General features: G+C 44.0%; 1 protein-coding gene and 1 pseudogene across 4 annotated transcripts; both read left to right on the forward strand.

The window, feature by feature from the left end:
- Positions 1 to 10,874: 10,874 nt before the first annotated feature.
- Positions 10,875 to 12,727, forward strand: LOC147460098 (uncharacterized). 4 transcript variants are annotated; one of them, XM_086509957.1, is made up of 7 exons: positions 10,875 to 10,977; positions 11,226 to 11,384; positions 11,615 to 11,696; positions 11,796 to 11,867; positions 11,958 to 12,034; positions 12,139 to 12,210; positions 12,302 to 12,727. In XM_086509957.1, exons 5-7 carry the CDS (start codon positions 12,015 to 12,017, stop codon positions 12,414 to 12,416), a joined length of 207 nt encoding a protein of 68 aa, XP_086366083.1. In that variant the 5' UTR covers positions 10,875 to 10,977; positions 11,226 to 11,384; positions 11,615 to 11,696; positions 11,796 to 11,867; positions 11,958 to 12,014; the 3' UTR covers positions 12,417 to 12,727. The 4 variants fall into 4 exon arrangements, 3 of the variants coding, with proteins under 3 accessions (XP_086366083.1, XP_086366081.1, XP_086366082.1); XR_015187749.1 differs by having other exon boundaries at positions 10,899 to 11,056; positions 11,958 to 12,039; positions 12,302 to 12,367; XM_086509955.1 differs by having other exon boundaries at positions 10,899 to 11,056.
- A 2,749-nt stretch (positions 12,728 to 15,476) lies between these two features.
- Positions 15,477 to 16,073, forward strand: LOC147460099 (large ribosomal subunit protein uL5 pseudogene; annotated as a pseudogene).
- The last annotated feature ends 560 nt before the right edge of the window (positions 16,074 to 16,633 follow it).

The following is a 16,633-nucleotide window of genomic DNA, read 5'->3' on the forward strand; positions in this document are numbered from 1 at the left end:
AATCAAGATATCATAAAGTAGGTTACGCAAGTGAAGATGATGCCTATTGTTGCTGATATGCTTAGCAGAGCTAGCATGTTTGCACCAAGCTAGACACAGACAATGACCCATTCACATTGCTCTCATCCATTAGGACCTCATTGAAATCAATGCAACGGGTGCTAAATGTATATATATATATATATATATATATATATATTAAAAGAATCTAAAGAATTGTGTCACGACAACCCTCGAGCCTTGAGCAGATGCAATCTATAAACAGTCGGTGCATAATTGCAGGAACCTAACTTGGCTACATTTTTTAATATATTTATTATTATTATTATGATTATTTTTCACCAGATATATATATGTTTTTTTAATTAATATATTTATTTAATCATCTATTAAATTAGTATGAAAAAGAGGATCTCAAGGGAGGAGACAGAGTCCCTTTGAATAAATCCATGGACAAAGGGTGCTCACATTTACCTTGCTGAGTGTGTGCTTTTGAATAGCTTCATGTAAGGTGATCATAGTAGGGACAAGATAAGGCCATGTTTCATTTGCTGCAGAAATGATCTCATTGCCTACTAGCAAAGTGCGCATCTTAATATTTGAGGAGAATGACGATCTGTTGGGGACGACAAAATTATGAGCCAGTGGTAGCATCACAAAGACCTTGATGTCGGTGTTCGCAAGCTCTTCAAGAATTTAAAGATGGGCATCATATATCGCCACCATGTCCACCTTCATACCTTTGATCTGGTTAAATGCCCCATGAGGGGAGAGCACATTGCCGCCAAGCTTACCATAGTTCACCTCAATTGTATATTGAGCAACAAATTTAGAAGTTTATCACAAAATTTGTATGGCGAATTACACAAGCGGGTGAACCGGCCTTTGGCAGTGGAGATGAAGGTTTAAAAAAAAGAAAAGAAAAACTATGTTTAGCTGAGGTCGTCGAGCTTGGCAACCCAGCCGAGAGCAATGACACGACGATGAAAAGTAGACGGCGAGCAGGGCGACCCATGGAGGCCTTTGTGAGCCAGAGTTGGATCAACTCTCTCACACGCTTGAGCGCATGAGCATCGTCAATGTTTGTCTGCTGAGAAAGTAGTGCAGTGATTGCTCCAAAGCTTCGTCAATGTCCGTTGCTGCACATAGCTGTAGTGGGGCAGAGAGAGAGAGAGAGAGAGAGAGAGAGAGAGAGAGAGAGAGAGAGAGAGAGAGAGAGAGAGAGAGAGAGAGAGAGAGAGAGAGAGAGAGAGAGAGAGAGAGAGAGAGAGAGAGAGAGAGAGAGAGAGAGAGAGAGAGAGAGAGAGAGAGAGAGAGAGAGAGAGAGAGAGAGAGAGAGAGAGAGAGAGCTTCAATACTTCCACCTCTGTACGTAGGTATTCAGACTGTGAAGGGGAGAGGAAGTCTGTGAGGGATTGGGTGTGTGGGTACACGAGCGTTAGAAAGAGAGAGAGAGAGAGACCATTACCGTGGCTGCAATGGAGGTGAGAAAAAGAGAGAAAGTCTGCTTACGAGGGTGTGTGTTGAAAGATAATTGCAGCTCATCTGCGACATGAGGTGGCGAGGGTGTGGGACTGCAGGTGAGGCCGCAGTAAAGGTGATTAGTGTGGGTGTAAGGCAGGTATGGAAACGAGGGGAGTTGAGTGCATGGTGGCCTGCTCAGTGGCCTGCTCATGGATTAGAGCTGCAGCCCAACATCAGCAGAAGTGAACGTGCCGAGGTCCATGGGTGTGGGAGTTGGCTGGCCACTCGTCGTAGGACGGTGGGGGTACGTGTCATGCATACTACAGATAGAGAGAGCTGCAGACCTGCCAGTAGTTGCATGCAAAGTCGAACGTGAGGAGTGTGAGGAGATTTGGTTGTGTGGCCAAGGTCGGCCCTGCAGGTTATGCATGGTGTGAGCAACACCAGTTGCATGCAAAAACAAACCAAGAGTCGGTTGCGGGCGTTGGCCGCCAATGACGACGAGAGGGGGGGTGGTTGATGACGAGAAAGAGGAATAGTTAAACTGCAGTCAGCACGAGAGAGAGAGAGAGAGAGAGAGAGAGAGAGAGAGAGAGAGAGAGAGAGAGAGAGAGAGAGAGAGAGAGAGAGAGAGAGAGAGAGAGGAGAGAGAGAGAGAGAGAGAGAGAGAGAGAGAAATTGAGAGAGAGATGTTGGTGATGCTTTGCGGCTCTCAAAGTTGATGGCACCATGCGTGCAGACGATGGTAGTGAAACGAGGACCGGAGGTCATGTAGGTGGGGCCACAAAATTAGAAGGCCATTATTTATTTGTTATCACGAGCGGTTGATTGCCATGCGATGGTTGGGGAGAGTGGATGGCGGAGTGCATCACCAGGGTGGGGGTTGTAAAGGAGAGAGAGTGAGTGACGGCGACTTAGAGACATATGAAGAGGGAGTTTGTTCTACTAGACAACATGCACCCAATGAGAGGTAGGGGGACGCTCGAATGACTGGTTGAAAGAGAGAGAAGATTCCGTGTTGAATGGTGCCAGAGGGAGAGGTGCAATGGCGGCCATATGTTCTACGAGAGACAAAGAGAGATACAAGGCTGCGTTTTTTTTAAAAAAAATTGTGGTCGCTATTCGACCAAAGAGAGAGAGTTGGGTGATCGCAGTTTTGCATGCATTACAAATTTCCCCAGCCATTCATGTTGCCGCCACCATTATTTTGGTGATCTTCACTTGTTGTAAGAGTTTTATCGAGCACCTCTGCTTTTGGTGGCACTAGTCCTGGTTTGTGCTCCTAGCCGTTATCGATGCTGCAGCCACAAGGTGATCAACCCTCCAAGTTTGCAGTTACTGTGGCGTTGCTATCCTCGGACCAATGGCGTTGTGGTACTATCACGTTGTAGGGTAACATGGTGGTGATCACTATTGACAGCGTGTCCTGTGACTCTTGCTATCGAAAGATCTAAATACCGATCGCTACCTCTTCCTGTCTAATATTCCCTCATCTTCTTCAATCTCGAAAGCCATATGTCATATATAGGTGAATCGAAATCGTTTTTTGAAGCTAAGCTCATTTCCCCTTTCGTTATCTCCGGAGGGTGCTTCCTATGAGGAGCACACTCTTCTCCTTCTTCTGAAACTCCAGTTCTCCAGTTTCATCTCTTTCATAAAATTGCCCTTGTTATTCCTAAGATTTTAGTCAAGCCCATATTTGAGATTATTCTAAGTCACGTAGATTACGTAAGTTTCTCTCTTCTCTGTTATCCTTGTACACAGAGTAAGATCTATATAATCTGTTATATGTTTGAATATAGAATTTACAAGTTCTACACAATTCAAACACGATGGAAATCTTATGGGATTGATAATAATTTATGCAAAATCTTAAAATACATTTAAAAAAAGAATAAAGGTTAACAGAGGCAAGGCTTATCTTTGATCATGATAATCTTGATAGTTATGATTGTTGCAACCCCAAGAATGTAGCCAAAGCTCTAATACCACTACTACAAACGGATGCGCGATGGCCCTACAAAATACTCATGATAACACAATACATACCATAAAACGATAAATCGGTATACCTGAATCGTTGCACACGCACATAATCAACGACATACGCGAACAGAGAGAGACATAGAGTAGGAGAGAGTACCTCCTAGAGCGGAGTGCTACGCCGGCACGGCGAGAGAGAAGAGAGGAGAGGAGAGAAGATTGAGACGGACACTAGGTGCAATCTCCCCCCGTGCAAGAGTGACCATTTCCCTCTTGCACGTATTTCATTTATAGATTTCTTGAATGGTCAAATTGAGTACAAACTGGTCGGCCGGTCATAATTGGCCAAAGCTCATAAAAGAGCACTTGAATAATAAAATGTACATGATATACAAATACATTTGCATAGGCCAAGCTCGGTCTAGTCTTTTCCACCTGTCAGCTGCAATAAATCATAAAATATCATTTCTATAACAATGTCGCTTCGTGCTAACGTATGCTCTTAACATATCCTTTAGCGTGGTTTACTAACGTATACGCTTAGCATATCCTTTAGTACTAAATAGAAGGCTTGTAAATTGTCCATCCAACGCGGGATGAATAGCAGAGAATAAGAGTGAGGTGCTTTTTCCAATCAATTAAAGACAATCTTCCATGACTGACAGTAACTACAACTAACCAAGTCAGGTTCCAGTCGGATACGTGATGTGAATTTGAGCGAAGTAAACTCATAGAGTTTAGATCATCCAATCACAGACACCCATACTAAACCATTATCGTATATGGCCGGGTGTGAACTCATACTAAATCTGCTAGAGAGGTGCACTGGAAGTGCAAACACTTGCAGAAACAATAAAGTCCATGAATTTGCATGCCGCTTCGAAAAAAGATGTGTTAAACACTAGGGCTCATAACACCTAGTGTGCATGTATTTAACACAAACAAATTCAAAACCACAATTTCAGGATGAGACTTTTCACGGTTCCAATGTGAAAGCCGTGCAACATAAGTTGGACCATAATAGAATGTGAAAATGCACTCACACCTAGGTACCAATCGTGAGACATTCTCATTAACATAGCATACTTGGCTATACGTAGAAACAACCATCTGTTACTTGGTGGTTTCACAGCACTTGTACTCGCAACAAGTCTGTACTTAGTACCCGACAATTTCTGGCCACTGAAATTGTTCCTGATATTGTGTGCTCCAAATGCTCTAACAAACGGATGTGACCAGCACCTAGGGACTTCATCGCGACACATCATTAGGAATTAGGCGCCTGTGTCAGTCCCAAAGACTCATATTCTCCACATGTGGAATATGTCTCAAATAAGGATGTCGAAAAAAAGAACATACTTCAAGTACGAGATGTACTTGTGTGTGGAGGTAGCTGCAAACACTCTGTGACATGAGTGAGAGGGACCCTCATTATCATTGCTCCACACTGACTAAACCGAACTCCTTGAGTTCCTAGACCATGTTGTATCCCATGCGACAACATGTGCTAGACAGAACCCTACCATGTAGGTATGTAATTGTGTCAACAAGAATCAAACCTGTCATGGTATCCTGATGAGGCGTGAAGAGAGAAAGTGACAACACTTTCTCAGAATGCTATTGTCTTACATGACCTTGTCACGTGGCTGAAGAGCAAGCTGAATGAAATCCTTCTAGCTTAAACATCCCTTGGTTAGAATCTACATAGTCAAACCCCTTGGCAGGACCCTTTATAGAAACTGTTGTACTAGCAAATAACGGTAATCAACACAGGCGACCGTGTACAAAAATAGTTGGAGTCAACTTGAAACGTTGAATTTGTCAATTACCCCTTGGTAGTTTGCGGACTTCTTTCCTTGAAAGTACAATTGTGATGGATCAAACGGTGATCCTCAATGCCTATGGAGTGATTTAGTAATCACCCGTTGGGTCTTACTCCAAATTTGTGCTTCCATAGACACTCGTAGTGCTATAGAGAGAACAACAGATCCACACAAGTGAGATGCCTAGCTCTTATGGACAACCATGCTGTCGCAACTTATTGTTGCATCTATACTCCGTGGTAGATATCAGCTGATGTGAGTTGAAGATTATCAGAAACTCAACTCGAGCGTCGCACTAAAAACATGTAGTGCTTACAGAACACCCAAAAGATCTGGAATGGCAAGACTCTTGCTTGGCCATTAACATCGATGGGGACTCGACTGGGTCTTACCCTAAATATGACAATGGCTCTTAGCTAGCTTGTGTGGCTCATAGCCCTTATGTCAATTAGTGTTCAATCGACGAACCGATGAAGATTAAGTTGGATGGCGTCTTGGCCAATTTCTAGCTGAGAGTTAGAGCACCTTGGCTCAGGTTGACTCACAAGCAAAACATGTAGCAAAAGCTTCTTAAAATGTTTTCATTATTCTTCGAGAGAATTAAGAGAGAGAAAGAGAGAGAACATGCGGGGCTGAGGAACTTTCCTTAAACTATTATGACGTGTATAGTTCGTGGCAATGCTCGTGTGCATCTTATGCCTAGAGTGCAGCTTATCCTATAAGCATGCAACAGTCTGTCTTTCTGACGCTCTCGTCAAGAGAGGTAACAAATTTGACATCGGAACCGACCTACCATGTACGGGGCGTAACGGTACGAGGAGAACTTAAATATGGCACTTTGCCTGTGAATGAGGTCCTAAAGTTAGGTTCTTTGTAGTGGTGTTGTGCAATGACAACAACCAAAAATCATGTTAAATAATCCAAAACGTATCTTGTCCGTGACAGAGTGTCTGGTGTTATAGCGGAAGCGTATTTCATGAGGCGGTAGAATTGAATCCACCTAGTTAGCATGCCGTGCATGCTAACTAGGTGGATTCTGTCGTGCATGCAGAATTTTAAGCCCTTGGCCATTATGACGGTCTCAAGCATGAGAGCCAAACCATAAGTGCCTTGCACAATCCGTACTGGTAGTGATACATTACAACGGGATGGTGCCACATCGAAAATGTGGGCATAAATTCCCATTTTACCAGTTCCACAAACGTGTGTGCCAATGACCTTGATGCCAAGTCAATGGGCACAATCTTGGTACGAATGAGAAGCCTTGCTTCACGTGAAAGTATCAATGCACTATGCTTTGCACAACTGATAGTATTTTCCAAAGTAAATGTGAAAACATGGAAAAACAAGCAAAACTTAAAATTGTCTAAACTGGTCATCTTGCTGTAACTAGTTGTCTTGAAATTTTGAAGGACAAACTAGTTGGAAGATGGCTCATAGCCATAGTTGTTGTGCGAGAGAGAGTTGTCGCGTATATCATATACGCCCTCTTTGCATGTAATGAAATAACATGCAAACAAACTGACAAATTCCTCCAAGTATTTATGCTCATAGCATAAGCCAGACGGGAAAATCTCCATGCAAGATGCCGAACTGGAAGCCTTGCTTCCCTTAATAACTTATGGAGTTCCTGAGAGCTCATAGTCAAAGGATATTTATGCTAACAAACAGATGTCATAGAAAAAGAAATTCGACCGTGTCGATCATTCACAGATACTCAACCTTGTCGAATTGTACATTGTAGTGAAAAACAAAAAAAATACATGCAAGACATGTACCTTGTATCTGCTTGGCGTGATTATTGGTATTCTGAGGATTTGTAGATGGAGCCTTGCTCCCATGATGTCAAATCACGCTTGCCTGATTGCATGAATGGCAGACAACTGGCCTAGAAGTCAAGCCCGAGCTAGTTGCTTGATAGTTGTTTAGAATTGCAGTTAATGATCGGTCTAGCCAAGTACTTTGACCATACAATAATAGGTTTATCTTCAAGCTAGAGGCCGTGCATGTACATGCATGTACTGCTAAACAACTATGTTGGCACTTAGGGTCGGTCATACTTACACCTTGACGTTTGTCCTTGACAAACATCTCTTGGAACAAGCTCCCCTTCCACCAGAAGCAATGTTCTCGGAGCTTGTGTTGACTAATGCAAAAGCTTCTGCAAAATTGAAATGAATAAGAAATATCAATTTTAAGTTTATTGTACTTACCATCCATTGGAAATGTCTAGAGCGCCATCTCCATCAAATATGAAGCGATTATTGACGGGAAGGTCATGGCTCCACATTGTTGGCGATGGATAACCAAAAGCCTTGCTTTCCTTGAATCCATTGCTGGGTTGAAGCTGATAGAATTACAAACATTTGCATGTCGAGGGTTCTCAATGACCCCTACCATGCCATGCATGGCTAAACTTGAAACAGATTGTCGTATGCCTTGCACTCTATACCAAGATCCTTGATGAGAAGCGCCTGAACATGCCCTTCAGTCATCGTTTCCTTTTTTTTTTTCAAACTCATGGGTGCTCCTATGCTGCCCGCATGCATTGCATGCCCTTGCATGCGGCTCGAACCCCTTGGTGCTCATGCTCTCAATGTGTCGAAGCCCACAACTTTGTTGCATTCAATGGACGGGTGGGAATCACCCGTTATGTACACTAATCCTACGAGATTTGAGTCAAATTAGGTGGCCTTGGCCGCCTACGGTATGAAAATACCTTCACAGTAAGCCATGGCAATGACGAACCTGCACAGAAAGCAGACTTTGATGCAGCTCCCAGTACCGAGGTCAAACCCAAGTGCACTTGAAATGGGAGTTGCTCCCTACTGCCGCGCGACCTAACGAGCCCAAATTCTAGCGCTGTCGACATAGACGACTGTTTCCTTCTCCTCCTGCTAAGCGAGCCTGCCCGCGTGCCTATGATCTCCTCGTTGTGGTCGGCCCCCCGCCTAGCAAGAGCTTTTGCACACCCAGTGTGCCTTGAGCCTGCCCTCTTGCTTAGCCGGCTTGCACTCCCATACAAGACCATGCATGTTTTGCTGCTGAAAACGAGGGAGAGAGAAAACTACAAAGAGAGAGAGAGGTCATGCCTCATACTGAATTCCAAAGAGAGAGAGACCTAAAGAGAGAGAGTCCTTCCCCCTCCTCCATAACTCTCCCCTCCCCTGAGCTCTGATACCAGTGAAAGGCCACAGGATGGACTGGCATGTGTTTCTCCTCCCAACCTCCCTACTTATAGCCCTTGGCCCTTGCAAGTAGGTCCCCTTAACTCATGCCTGGCCCTCGGCTCCTAGCCGTACTGAGCCATTCTGTCCCTAGCCCTTGGCCAGCTGCCCAGTCCTACCATTGGCCTGACAACCATGGCTAAGTTTAAAATAAGTACATGCTCCTTGCAATACAATCATATACATAAAGAGATGAAAAATACAAGAAGGTGAATCTCAAACCTTATAATCCATCCGAATATTTGACAAAGTCTGTGCATGCAATGCCCTTCTCGACAACACTTTGCATGGCTTCTTAACGGTGCCTCGATCTCTTCAAATGCTATCAGATGCACCATGATGCCTCTCCAATATGCCAAATAGCTTTTAACATGTAATGAATTCTGTCAAACATCCTTGAAACTACGACCTTGTTGTGCATGATATGCTTGATAGGCCTAGCCCCTTGCTTGCTATGCCAATTCCAAATCCATTGAAACCCTTGCTACATATTGAAAGCTTCTGCCGTCAAAACTCGAAAGTTTTGACATCCTTAGCTCTTCTCAAAGCTACTGCTCAGAATTAGTTCCTGCAACCTTGAGAGTTGTCCACCCTCGCAGGGTCACACAATCCCTGCACGAATGCATTGTTGCGTTTGTGGCGAATGTGGGTGTACTGGCATGTTGCAACGGGTGGGAAAGGCCCCCTTGAAAGGGGATGGCCAATTTACCCAAGAACGAGAGGAGTGGAAACCATGGCGGAAGCGGGCATCAGCCCAGAGGAGGAAACGAAGAGAGCTCGTGCTCTACAAGGCTCGGCACACTGCCATGAAGAAACGAGATCTCCTGATCTCCGTCGTGCGCTTCTAACAAGCATATGCATGCTGGATTCTGTCGGGGTTGACCTCTATCCTCTGCCATGGTTTCCACTCCCCTCGTTCAAACTCGGCCGCCCTTTGGGCCTTGGGTAAATTGGCCATCCCCTTTCAAGGGGGCCTTTCCCACCCGCTGCAACATGCCAATACACCCACATTCGCCACAAACACAACCATGCAGCCGTGCGGGGATTCTGCCGAGGTCGACCTCTGTCCTCTTCTCGACTAAGGGCGCTTGCCCACGGTCCTCCAACTGTCTCCCTTCTTGCTCGACTTCGTCCCCAGGTTGCATGAGCATGGAGGTCCACGATCCACTTTGCCTGGAATAGACTGAAGCTTTGATACCAACGTACGGCCCTTGGTGGGACTGCCTGGAATGAACCTCCCAATCTCCTATTAAATAGCCCCCTTGGGCCTCATTCCCTATCTACACTTGCAGCCGGCCCCTTGGGCGTGGTCCTTGACCACCGAGCATTGCCCTTGGCAAGACAATAGGAGAAAATTAGTTCCTCACTTATCATCACTCTTCTTGCTAGCATACATAATAGCATAGTAATGAAGATGGAGAAGATGACAAGCTTAAGCATTGACGCATGGCTCTTGGTTGGATCTGCGCTCCATAGCCAAGAGTGTTGGTGTAGGCTCTCAACCTCTACTTGCTTGGAGAAGGAGAGGGAGCTCTTGCACTTTGCACAATACACAATGAGTGTGTGTGTGTGTGTGTGTGTGTGTGTGTGTGTGTGTGTGTGTGTGTGTGTTGTGGGAGAGTATACCCCCTGAGCAGGCCCCCTACTTTTTTTGGTCGACTCCCCCCTTGTAGCTCATGCTTGAAGCTCATTGGACCCCTCTAAGGCTAGCCAATCATAAGCAGGAGTCATACCAAGTAACAAAGGTAGCCTTGGGACAAGTGTCCCCCTTTTCCCTTTGAGAAAGAGGACCTAATAAATGCAAAATCAATTAATTAGATCTTGTAAATTATCATTGGACCCCTTGGGTGGCCAACCAATAGGCTTTAGGCACACCATGAGGGTAACCTAGCTAGGGGCTTGACATGTTACCCTCCTGAGGCACGCTGTGCTTTGGTGACAATGGAGTTCCTGTGGTGGCACCTCTGGAGTCCTAGATGGGTGATGGGCATTATGGGCCCCACCCCTTTCGACATGATGGTCTTCTTTTGTCTTTGTTGCGAGGGTGGCGCCTTGTTCAACCATGGTCTTTGATGCTAGTGCGGTCGTTGGGTTGGCTCCCCTTATGTAGCCGATGTATACGTTGTCATGCTATGTTGCTGACGTTCAACTCGGTTTTCAAGAGGGTTGCTGTTTTTTGCTGGGTCTTATTTGGATGCCTTTGATTGTATCTCTCTGGAAGCCATGGCTCGGGTGAGCATGGCTAGCTATGTATTCTTTTTGGATTTAATACAATTAACACTCACAATTTGTGAGTTTTGCCAGAAAACAAAAAAAAAGTAAACCTAATATATGGAAATTTTAAAGATAAATCGAATGTGGGCAAAATCTTTGGTGAGTTCAATTTCAAGTCATTTAGAGTTTTATTTCAGTGCGAGATTGTAAAGTTCAAAGTTCGCAAGGGGGAAGACGGACCGAAGACACAGTCGCGACTCGCTGAGGTGAATCAACGCGTGCATGCAGGACCTCCAATCGTTGATAAAGATAAAGATGGTCTCATGCATGTAGCGAGCGCAGAAGGTTGAGGATTGCGAGAGAGAGAGAGAGAGAGAGAGAGAGAGAGAGAGAGAGAGAGAGAGAGAGAGAGAGAGAGAGAGAGATATCTCTGTTTATCTCCGCAGAATCATGTATTAAGTGTTTAAATCTGTGCCCAAAAAACATATTGATGAAGAGTTGTTGCCATGTACAGGTGTCTTGCTGAGGGTTCCCTTGCCTCTCCATGAGCATAGACTGCACAGTTGAGGAACTAGTGGGCCTGGCGGTTTGAAATGTAGTGAGAGAAGTGACTCATGTTTGTCAGCCATCTGTCCTCGCCACCAGAAAGACGATCTGAAAGTAAAGAGCACATGTAAATCTCTGGTCATGCCTCTATAGAAGGGCTATGAAATGATGAGGTGGGGAATCTCCCTCACCCTCACTGTTCTGGGCTGGAAAAGGCGAGGCAGAGACCGAGCCTGTTCCTTGTCCCGGAACAATGGGGGTGAGGGAGATTCCCATCCGTCATGCATTTTTCCTGTTCACTGTTAGAATGCTAATGCAATGGACGGTTGAGATTGCTTGATGTGCTGGAATACGCAGGCCCAAGGCATGACGGGTTGTGAAAATTGTGGATAGTACGGTGAGGTCAGGTCTCTAATGTTCAAGGAGCTCATACGGTGAGGTCAGCTCTCTAATGCTCACGGAGCTCTATGATTATATGTCAATTTTGATTATCACTTACCTCTAATTGAGTAATGGCAATCTGTTATTGTTTTGTCAGCGGTTGCCCTAAAGAAAAGTTTGGACTTTGGAACATGATTGTCATCAGCTCGATCTCTCAGATTTTTCAATGGTATGGATCACTATTCCACCTTCACTTTTTATTAATTTCTGCGCCACCTATAGTTATGAGTAGATATGATTCTTTGTGCTGAATACGCAGGCCCAAGGCATGACGGGTTGTGAAAATTGTGGATAGTACGGTGAGGTCAGGTCTCTAATGTTCAAGGAGCTCATACGGTGAGGTCAGCTCTCTAATGCTCACGGAGCTCTATGATTATATGTCAATTTTGATTATCACTTGCCTCTAATTGAGTAATGGCAATCTGTTATTGTTTTGTCAGCGGTTGCCCTAAAGAAAAGTTTGGACTTTGGAACATGATTGTCATCAGCTCGATCTCTCAGATTTTTCAATGGTATGGATCACTATTCCACCTTCACTTTTTATTAATTTCTGCGCCACCTATAGTTATGAGTAGATATGATTCTTTGTGCTGCATTGGATAGGTGCAAGCAATGGACAAAGTTTCCCACCAGGAAGGGTCGCATCTCTTCTCGGTCAATGGCAAAGGTGTTTTCTTTGCGTGGGAAAAGCTTATATAAGCTTCTTGGGTCATTGTAATTATTTTATATGTAAGTATTTTAAGTACACACTTCTGGCTGCATGTGGATGGGTGAAAGCAATGGACAGAGTTTCTCACAAGGAGAGGTTGCATCTCTTCTCAGTTAATGGCAAAGGTGTTTTGTTTGCGTGCGAAAAGCTCAAGTGAGCTACCTGGGCAGGGCAGATTTTATATGTAATTATTTAGGACCATTGTGCACACTTTATATGTAATTATTTAGGACCATTGTACAGATTTTATATGTAATTGTTGTTTAATAGTGATGGTGTCCAGGTGGATGAAAGTCAATAATGATTCATTTTGTACTGTTGACTCAAGGGAAAAAGAGGACTTATTGTAATTTTAAGTAAAACAAGTTCTTAATGTTACATTACGGTAGTTCAAAGTGTTAGGAGGCTCCAATGTTGATTATTTTGGCTAGTCGAGTCATCATGCTTTTGAGTTGTGGAGATCTTAAAGCATGTATATGTGTTCCTTTGAGAATCTTATGAAGGTGTGAGGTTAATGTAGCTATCGAAGGGTCGAGTTTCTAATAGGAAGTGAATAATGAGTGAAGTGCATGTGTGGGATAATTTATGGGGTACGGAAAGGTCATTCAGTGACCGGTAAAACTTGCGTCCTCATGGCGACCGGCAAAGAGCCGAGAGCCATGGCGGGAGGAGTTTTAGTGTGGATAGGGCATTGAATGACCTTTCCCGATCGCGAGTCTTACCATGCACCGAGTGATTTTTTTCGAGCAAAGACAAGCTTGAGCATATTTTTGTATGCATCTATAAGCATCTTGCTCAACTCTAGCTCTCTAGTTATATCAATTCTCAGGTCATGGTGTGTTTCATTTTGTTGGTGATGTTCATAGTGCTCCATTGTCAAGTACATTGGTTAGGATCTTTCTATGATATAATGTGATAATTGCAAAACCCTAGGGGGGTGTGTTTACATAGATGCATAAAAACACTTCAAGCTCAAAATAGAGAGTGATAGAGAGAGCGTGTTGCTTCTATATTTAGGATTGTGCTTTAGATTCCCTAGTTAGAAAATAGATCACGATTGTAATTTCATGTGGCCTTCACTTTCAAGGTGAAAAATTTAGAATTTTTTGGTTACAAAATCTCTGAAAGTACTTTAAGTTTGGACATAAACTCAATTTACTTGATGTTTGACCTTAAAACCAAGACTAATATTTAAATGTTTTGTTTTGAGTAGCGAAGAACATGAGAGCAAGAAAAAGAAGCAGCATCTATCTTTTACCGTATTGTTATATATTTATATATACATATGTGTGTGTGTGTATATATATATATATATATATATATTTATAGAGAGAGAAGAGAGAAGAAAGATGAAATTTTCATGTTGTACAAACAATCCCAAATAATCTCAAAGATTTATTCAATGAGCCTCGACTTCAAGACATGCTATTCAAAAGGAGTAGATTTAGAGCAATAAAAGGAAGCTAGATTGAAGGCGAATCTCTCTTAAGCCATTCTAGCTGGCATGGTTGGAGAGAGAGAGAGAGAGAGAGAGAGAGAGAGAGAGCCATGCAATAAATTTAGGGGGGGTTCGGATTACCGAGACCTTCATACTCTCAATTGAGGTGGCAAGCCTCCACTGGTTTAAAAAAGGTGCTCAATTTTTGGACCCACTAGACGGTCGGATTGCCTTTTCCTCTCAAAACAGAGTCATGTTCGGTTTCTTTTGGTGCAAAACAGGCCGATGTTTTGATCTTTGACCGTTGTCTACAGCTCCAAAAACCCTAAACCACAAGCTTGTATCTCATTTGCTGCTTCATTTTTGGCTTCATTTGCTTACCTTTTTTTTTTTTAATATAGATGCGAGGCTGCTAGAAAAGGGAATACTTCATGTTGGGATGTTGTGCAATCCAAGTGCACCCTTAGAGCTGAGTCGGGCCTGGAGGTAGTGGGATTCCCATGACTATAAGGTTGGATTAATGCTACAAATTGCTATCTCCACAAAAAGCAAGTCGCACTCAATGGGTTTATAAAAGGTGCTTGTAACTTTTGGAAACTAGAGAGTGTTTTAGCTGGTAGCGTGCGAAGGTAGGCCAAGATCCATATGGTGCAGAAAAATTTGGGTGGACGGGCATCTATAGGTTGAAGGCATGGACGAATTGGCTATTCGAGTGAAAACTTGTAAACTCTGCTTACCCCCTCCATAGTTCTTGAACTGTGGCAGATTTGTGTCCTCCACGAGGAACCCCTTTTATAAGCAGGATGATCATTTTTTGACTCAACTCTTAATAAATTCTTATCTCCCTCTAGCCATCCACGCCGGCAGGGATGGCTAGAGAGAGTTTTTAAAGGTTCAATTTGCACTTTGGACGGTGGGCAAAGGTGGATGACATATTAACACATGGCAGCTTTGCAGGGAGCAATCTCCCTTTGGCTGTCTGCGCCGGCGCGGATGGCTAGAGAGAGTTTTTCAAGATGCATTTAGGAGGGTGGGCGGAACTGGATAATGATGACGATATTGCTCCAGCTGACAAGAGGAAACCTCGCAGGGTGCAATCCATGCTTGAAGTGGCACCGTACAAACTCCTTCGATTGCACTAAATTGTCTTTTGCTACAGGAAGCATCGCATGTGCCCTTACACAAAGGCAACAACTTCTAAGTTCTCTCCCTCTATTAGCACCAGATAAGGCGGCTCTTGCACACACCCACACACACATACGCTACCCTCAAGTACGAATGAAGGAATGACTGTTGAAATCGACACAGCATATGCAATCTTAGAATGTGGGTTACTGTGAGTGTGTGTGTGTGTGTGTGTGTGTGTGTGTGTGAGAGAGAGAGAGAGAGAGAGAGAGAGAGAGAGAGAGAGAGAGAACGAAGAGTGGAGCCGGTGCATGGCACTTCAGCCTTGATACATGTAGGGGAGCCGTGTGCTTGTGTGATAATATGAGTATGAGAGAGAGAGAGAGAGAGAGAGAGAGAGAGAACTAAGAGCGGAGCCGCTGCACTGCTATAGCGGCCAGAAATTCAACCGGGGCAAGAGAGAGAGAGAGAGAGAGAGAGAGAGAGAGCAACGCATCAGTGAGATCGGTGGGGGCTTCTTCTCTCTCGTTGCAACTATGGTCGTGTCAGAGAAGAAGGCTGCCAACCCCATGCGGGAGATCAAAGTGCAGAAGCTTGTGCTGAACATATCAGTCAGTGAGAGTGGTGATCGTCTCACAAGGGATGCTAAGGTTCTGGAGCAACTAAGTGGGCAAACTCCAATCTTTTCCAAGGCTCGCTACACTGTGAGGTCTTTTGGAATCAGGAGGAACGAAAAGATTGCCTGTTATGTAATTGTTCGGGGAGTTAAGGCCATGCAACTCCTTGAGAGTGGCTTGAAGGTGAAGGAGTATGAGCTCATCAGAAGAAATTTCAGTGACACTGGCTGTTTTGGTTTCGGCATTCAAGAGCACATTGATCTGGGTATCAAATATGACCCATCTACTAGTATTTATGGCATGGATTTCTATGTGGTGCTTGAGTGTTCTGGCTATAGAGTTGGTACGAGAAAGAGGGCCAAGGCACGTGTTGGCATCCAGCATCGGGTGACTAAGGAAGATGCGATGAAGTGGTTCCAAGTGAATTATGAAGGAGTCATTTTGAACAGATCTCAAGCCATCACAAATTAATCTTTGTAGGGTGGTAGATCAAACTTCAGTATCTAATGTCCCTTGATTTCAAATCTGGGTAGCTTTATGAGGGTTGTGACTATTACATCATATATCAGTCTCAGGACTTACGGCTTTGATGGCCTGAAAATTTTCACAGCCTGAAATACTTTGTAAACGAGTTACTATTAACTGGAAATTTTCTGTGGTGGTTTTTTTAGGTCTGCTTTGTGTATTGCAAAGCCTACCTGGAATTTTCAGAGTTGTATACCAAGAGAGAGAGAGAGAGAGAGAGAGAGAGAGAGAGAGAGAGAGAACTAAGAGCGGAGTCGCTGCATTGCTATAGCGGCCAAAACTTCAACCAAGGCTCCAAGAGGTGTGCACACTAGCTGAGCCCCTTGTACAAGGTTGATCATTGCACGAGGAAAATGGGTCGAGGCCATGGCAGATACATGCTCAAAATAAACAACGCGAAGACTATATATATCAAGGTTTTTGCATTAACTTTATATAGAACTAGTAGGTTTCCACACCTTCAAATTAAAATCTTATAGGTAAACTCAAAATTTGTAGGTGGGACTACACTAGACGTTTTT

Source organism: Adiantum capillus-veneris, chromosome 4 (assembly GCF_014529385.1).
Source record: "Adiantum capillus-veneris isolate H3 chromosome 4, ASM1452938v2, whole genome shotgun sequence".
NCBI classification, from domain to species: Eukaryota; Viridiplantae; Streptophyta; class Polypodiopsida; order Polypodiales; family Pteridaceae; genus Adiantum; species Adiantum capillus-veneris.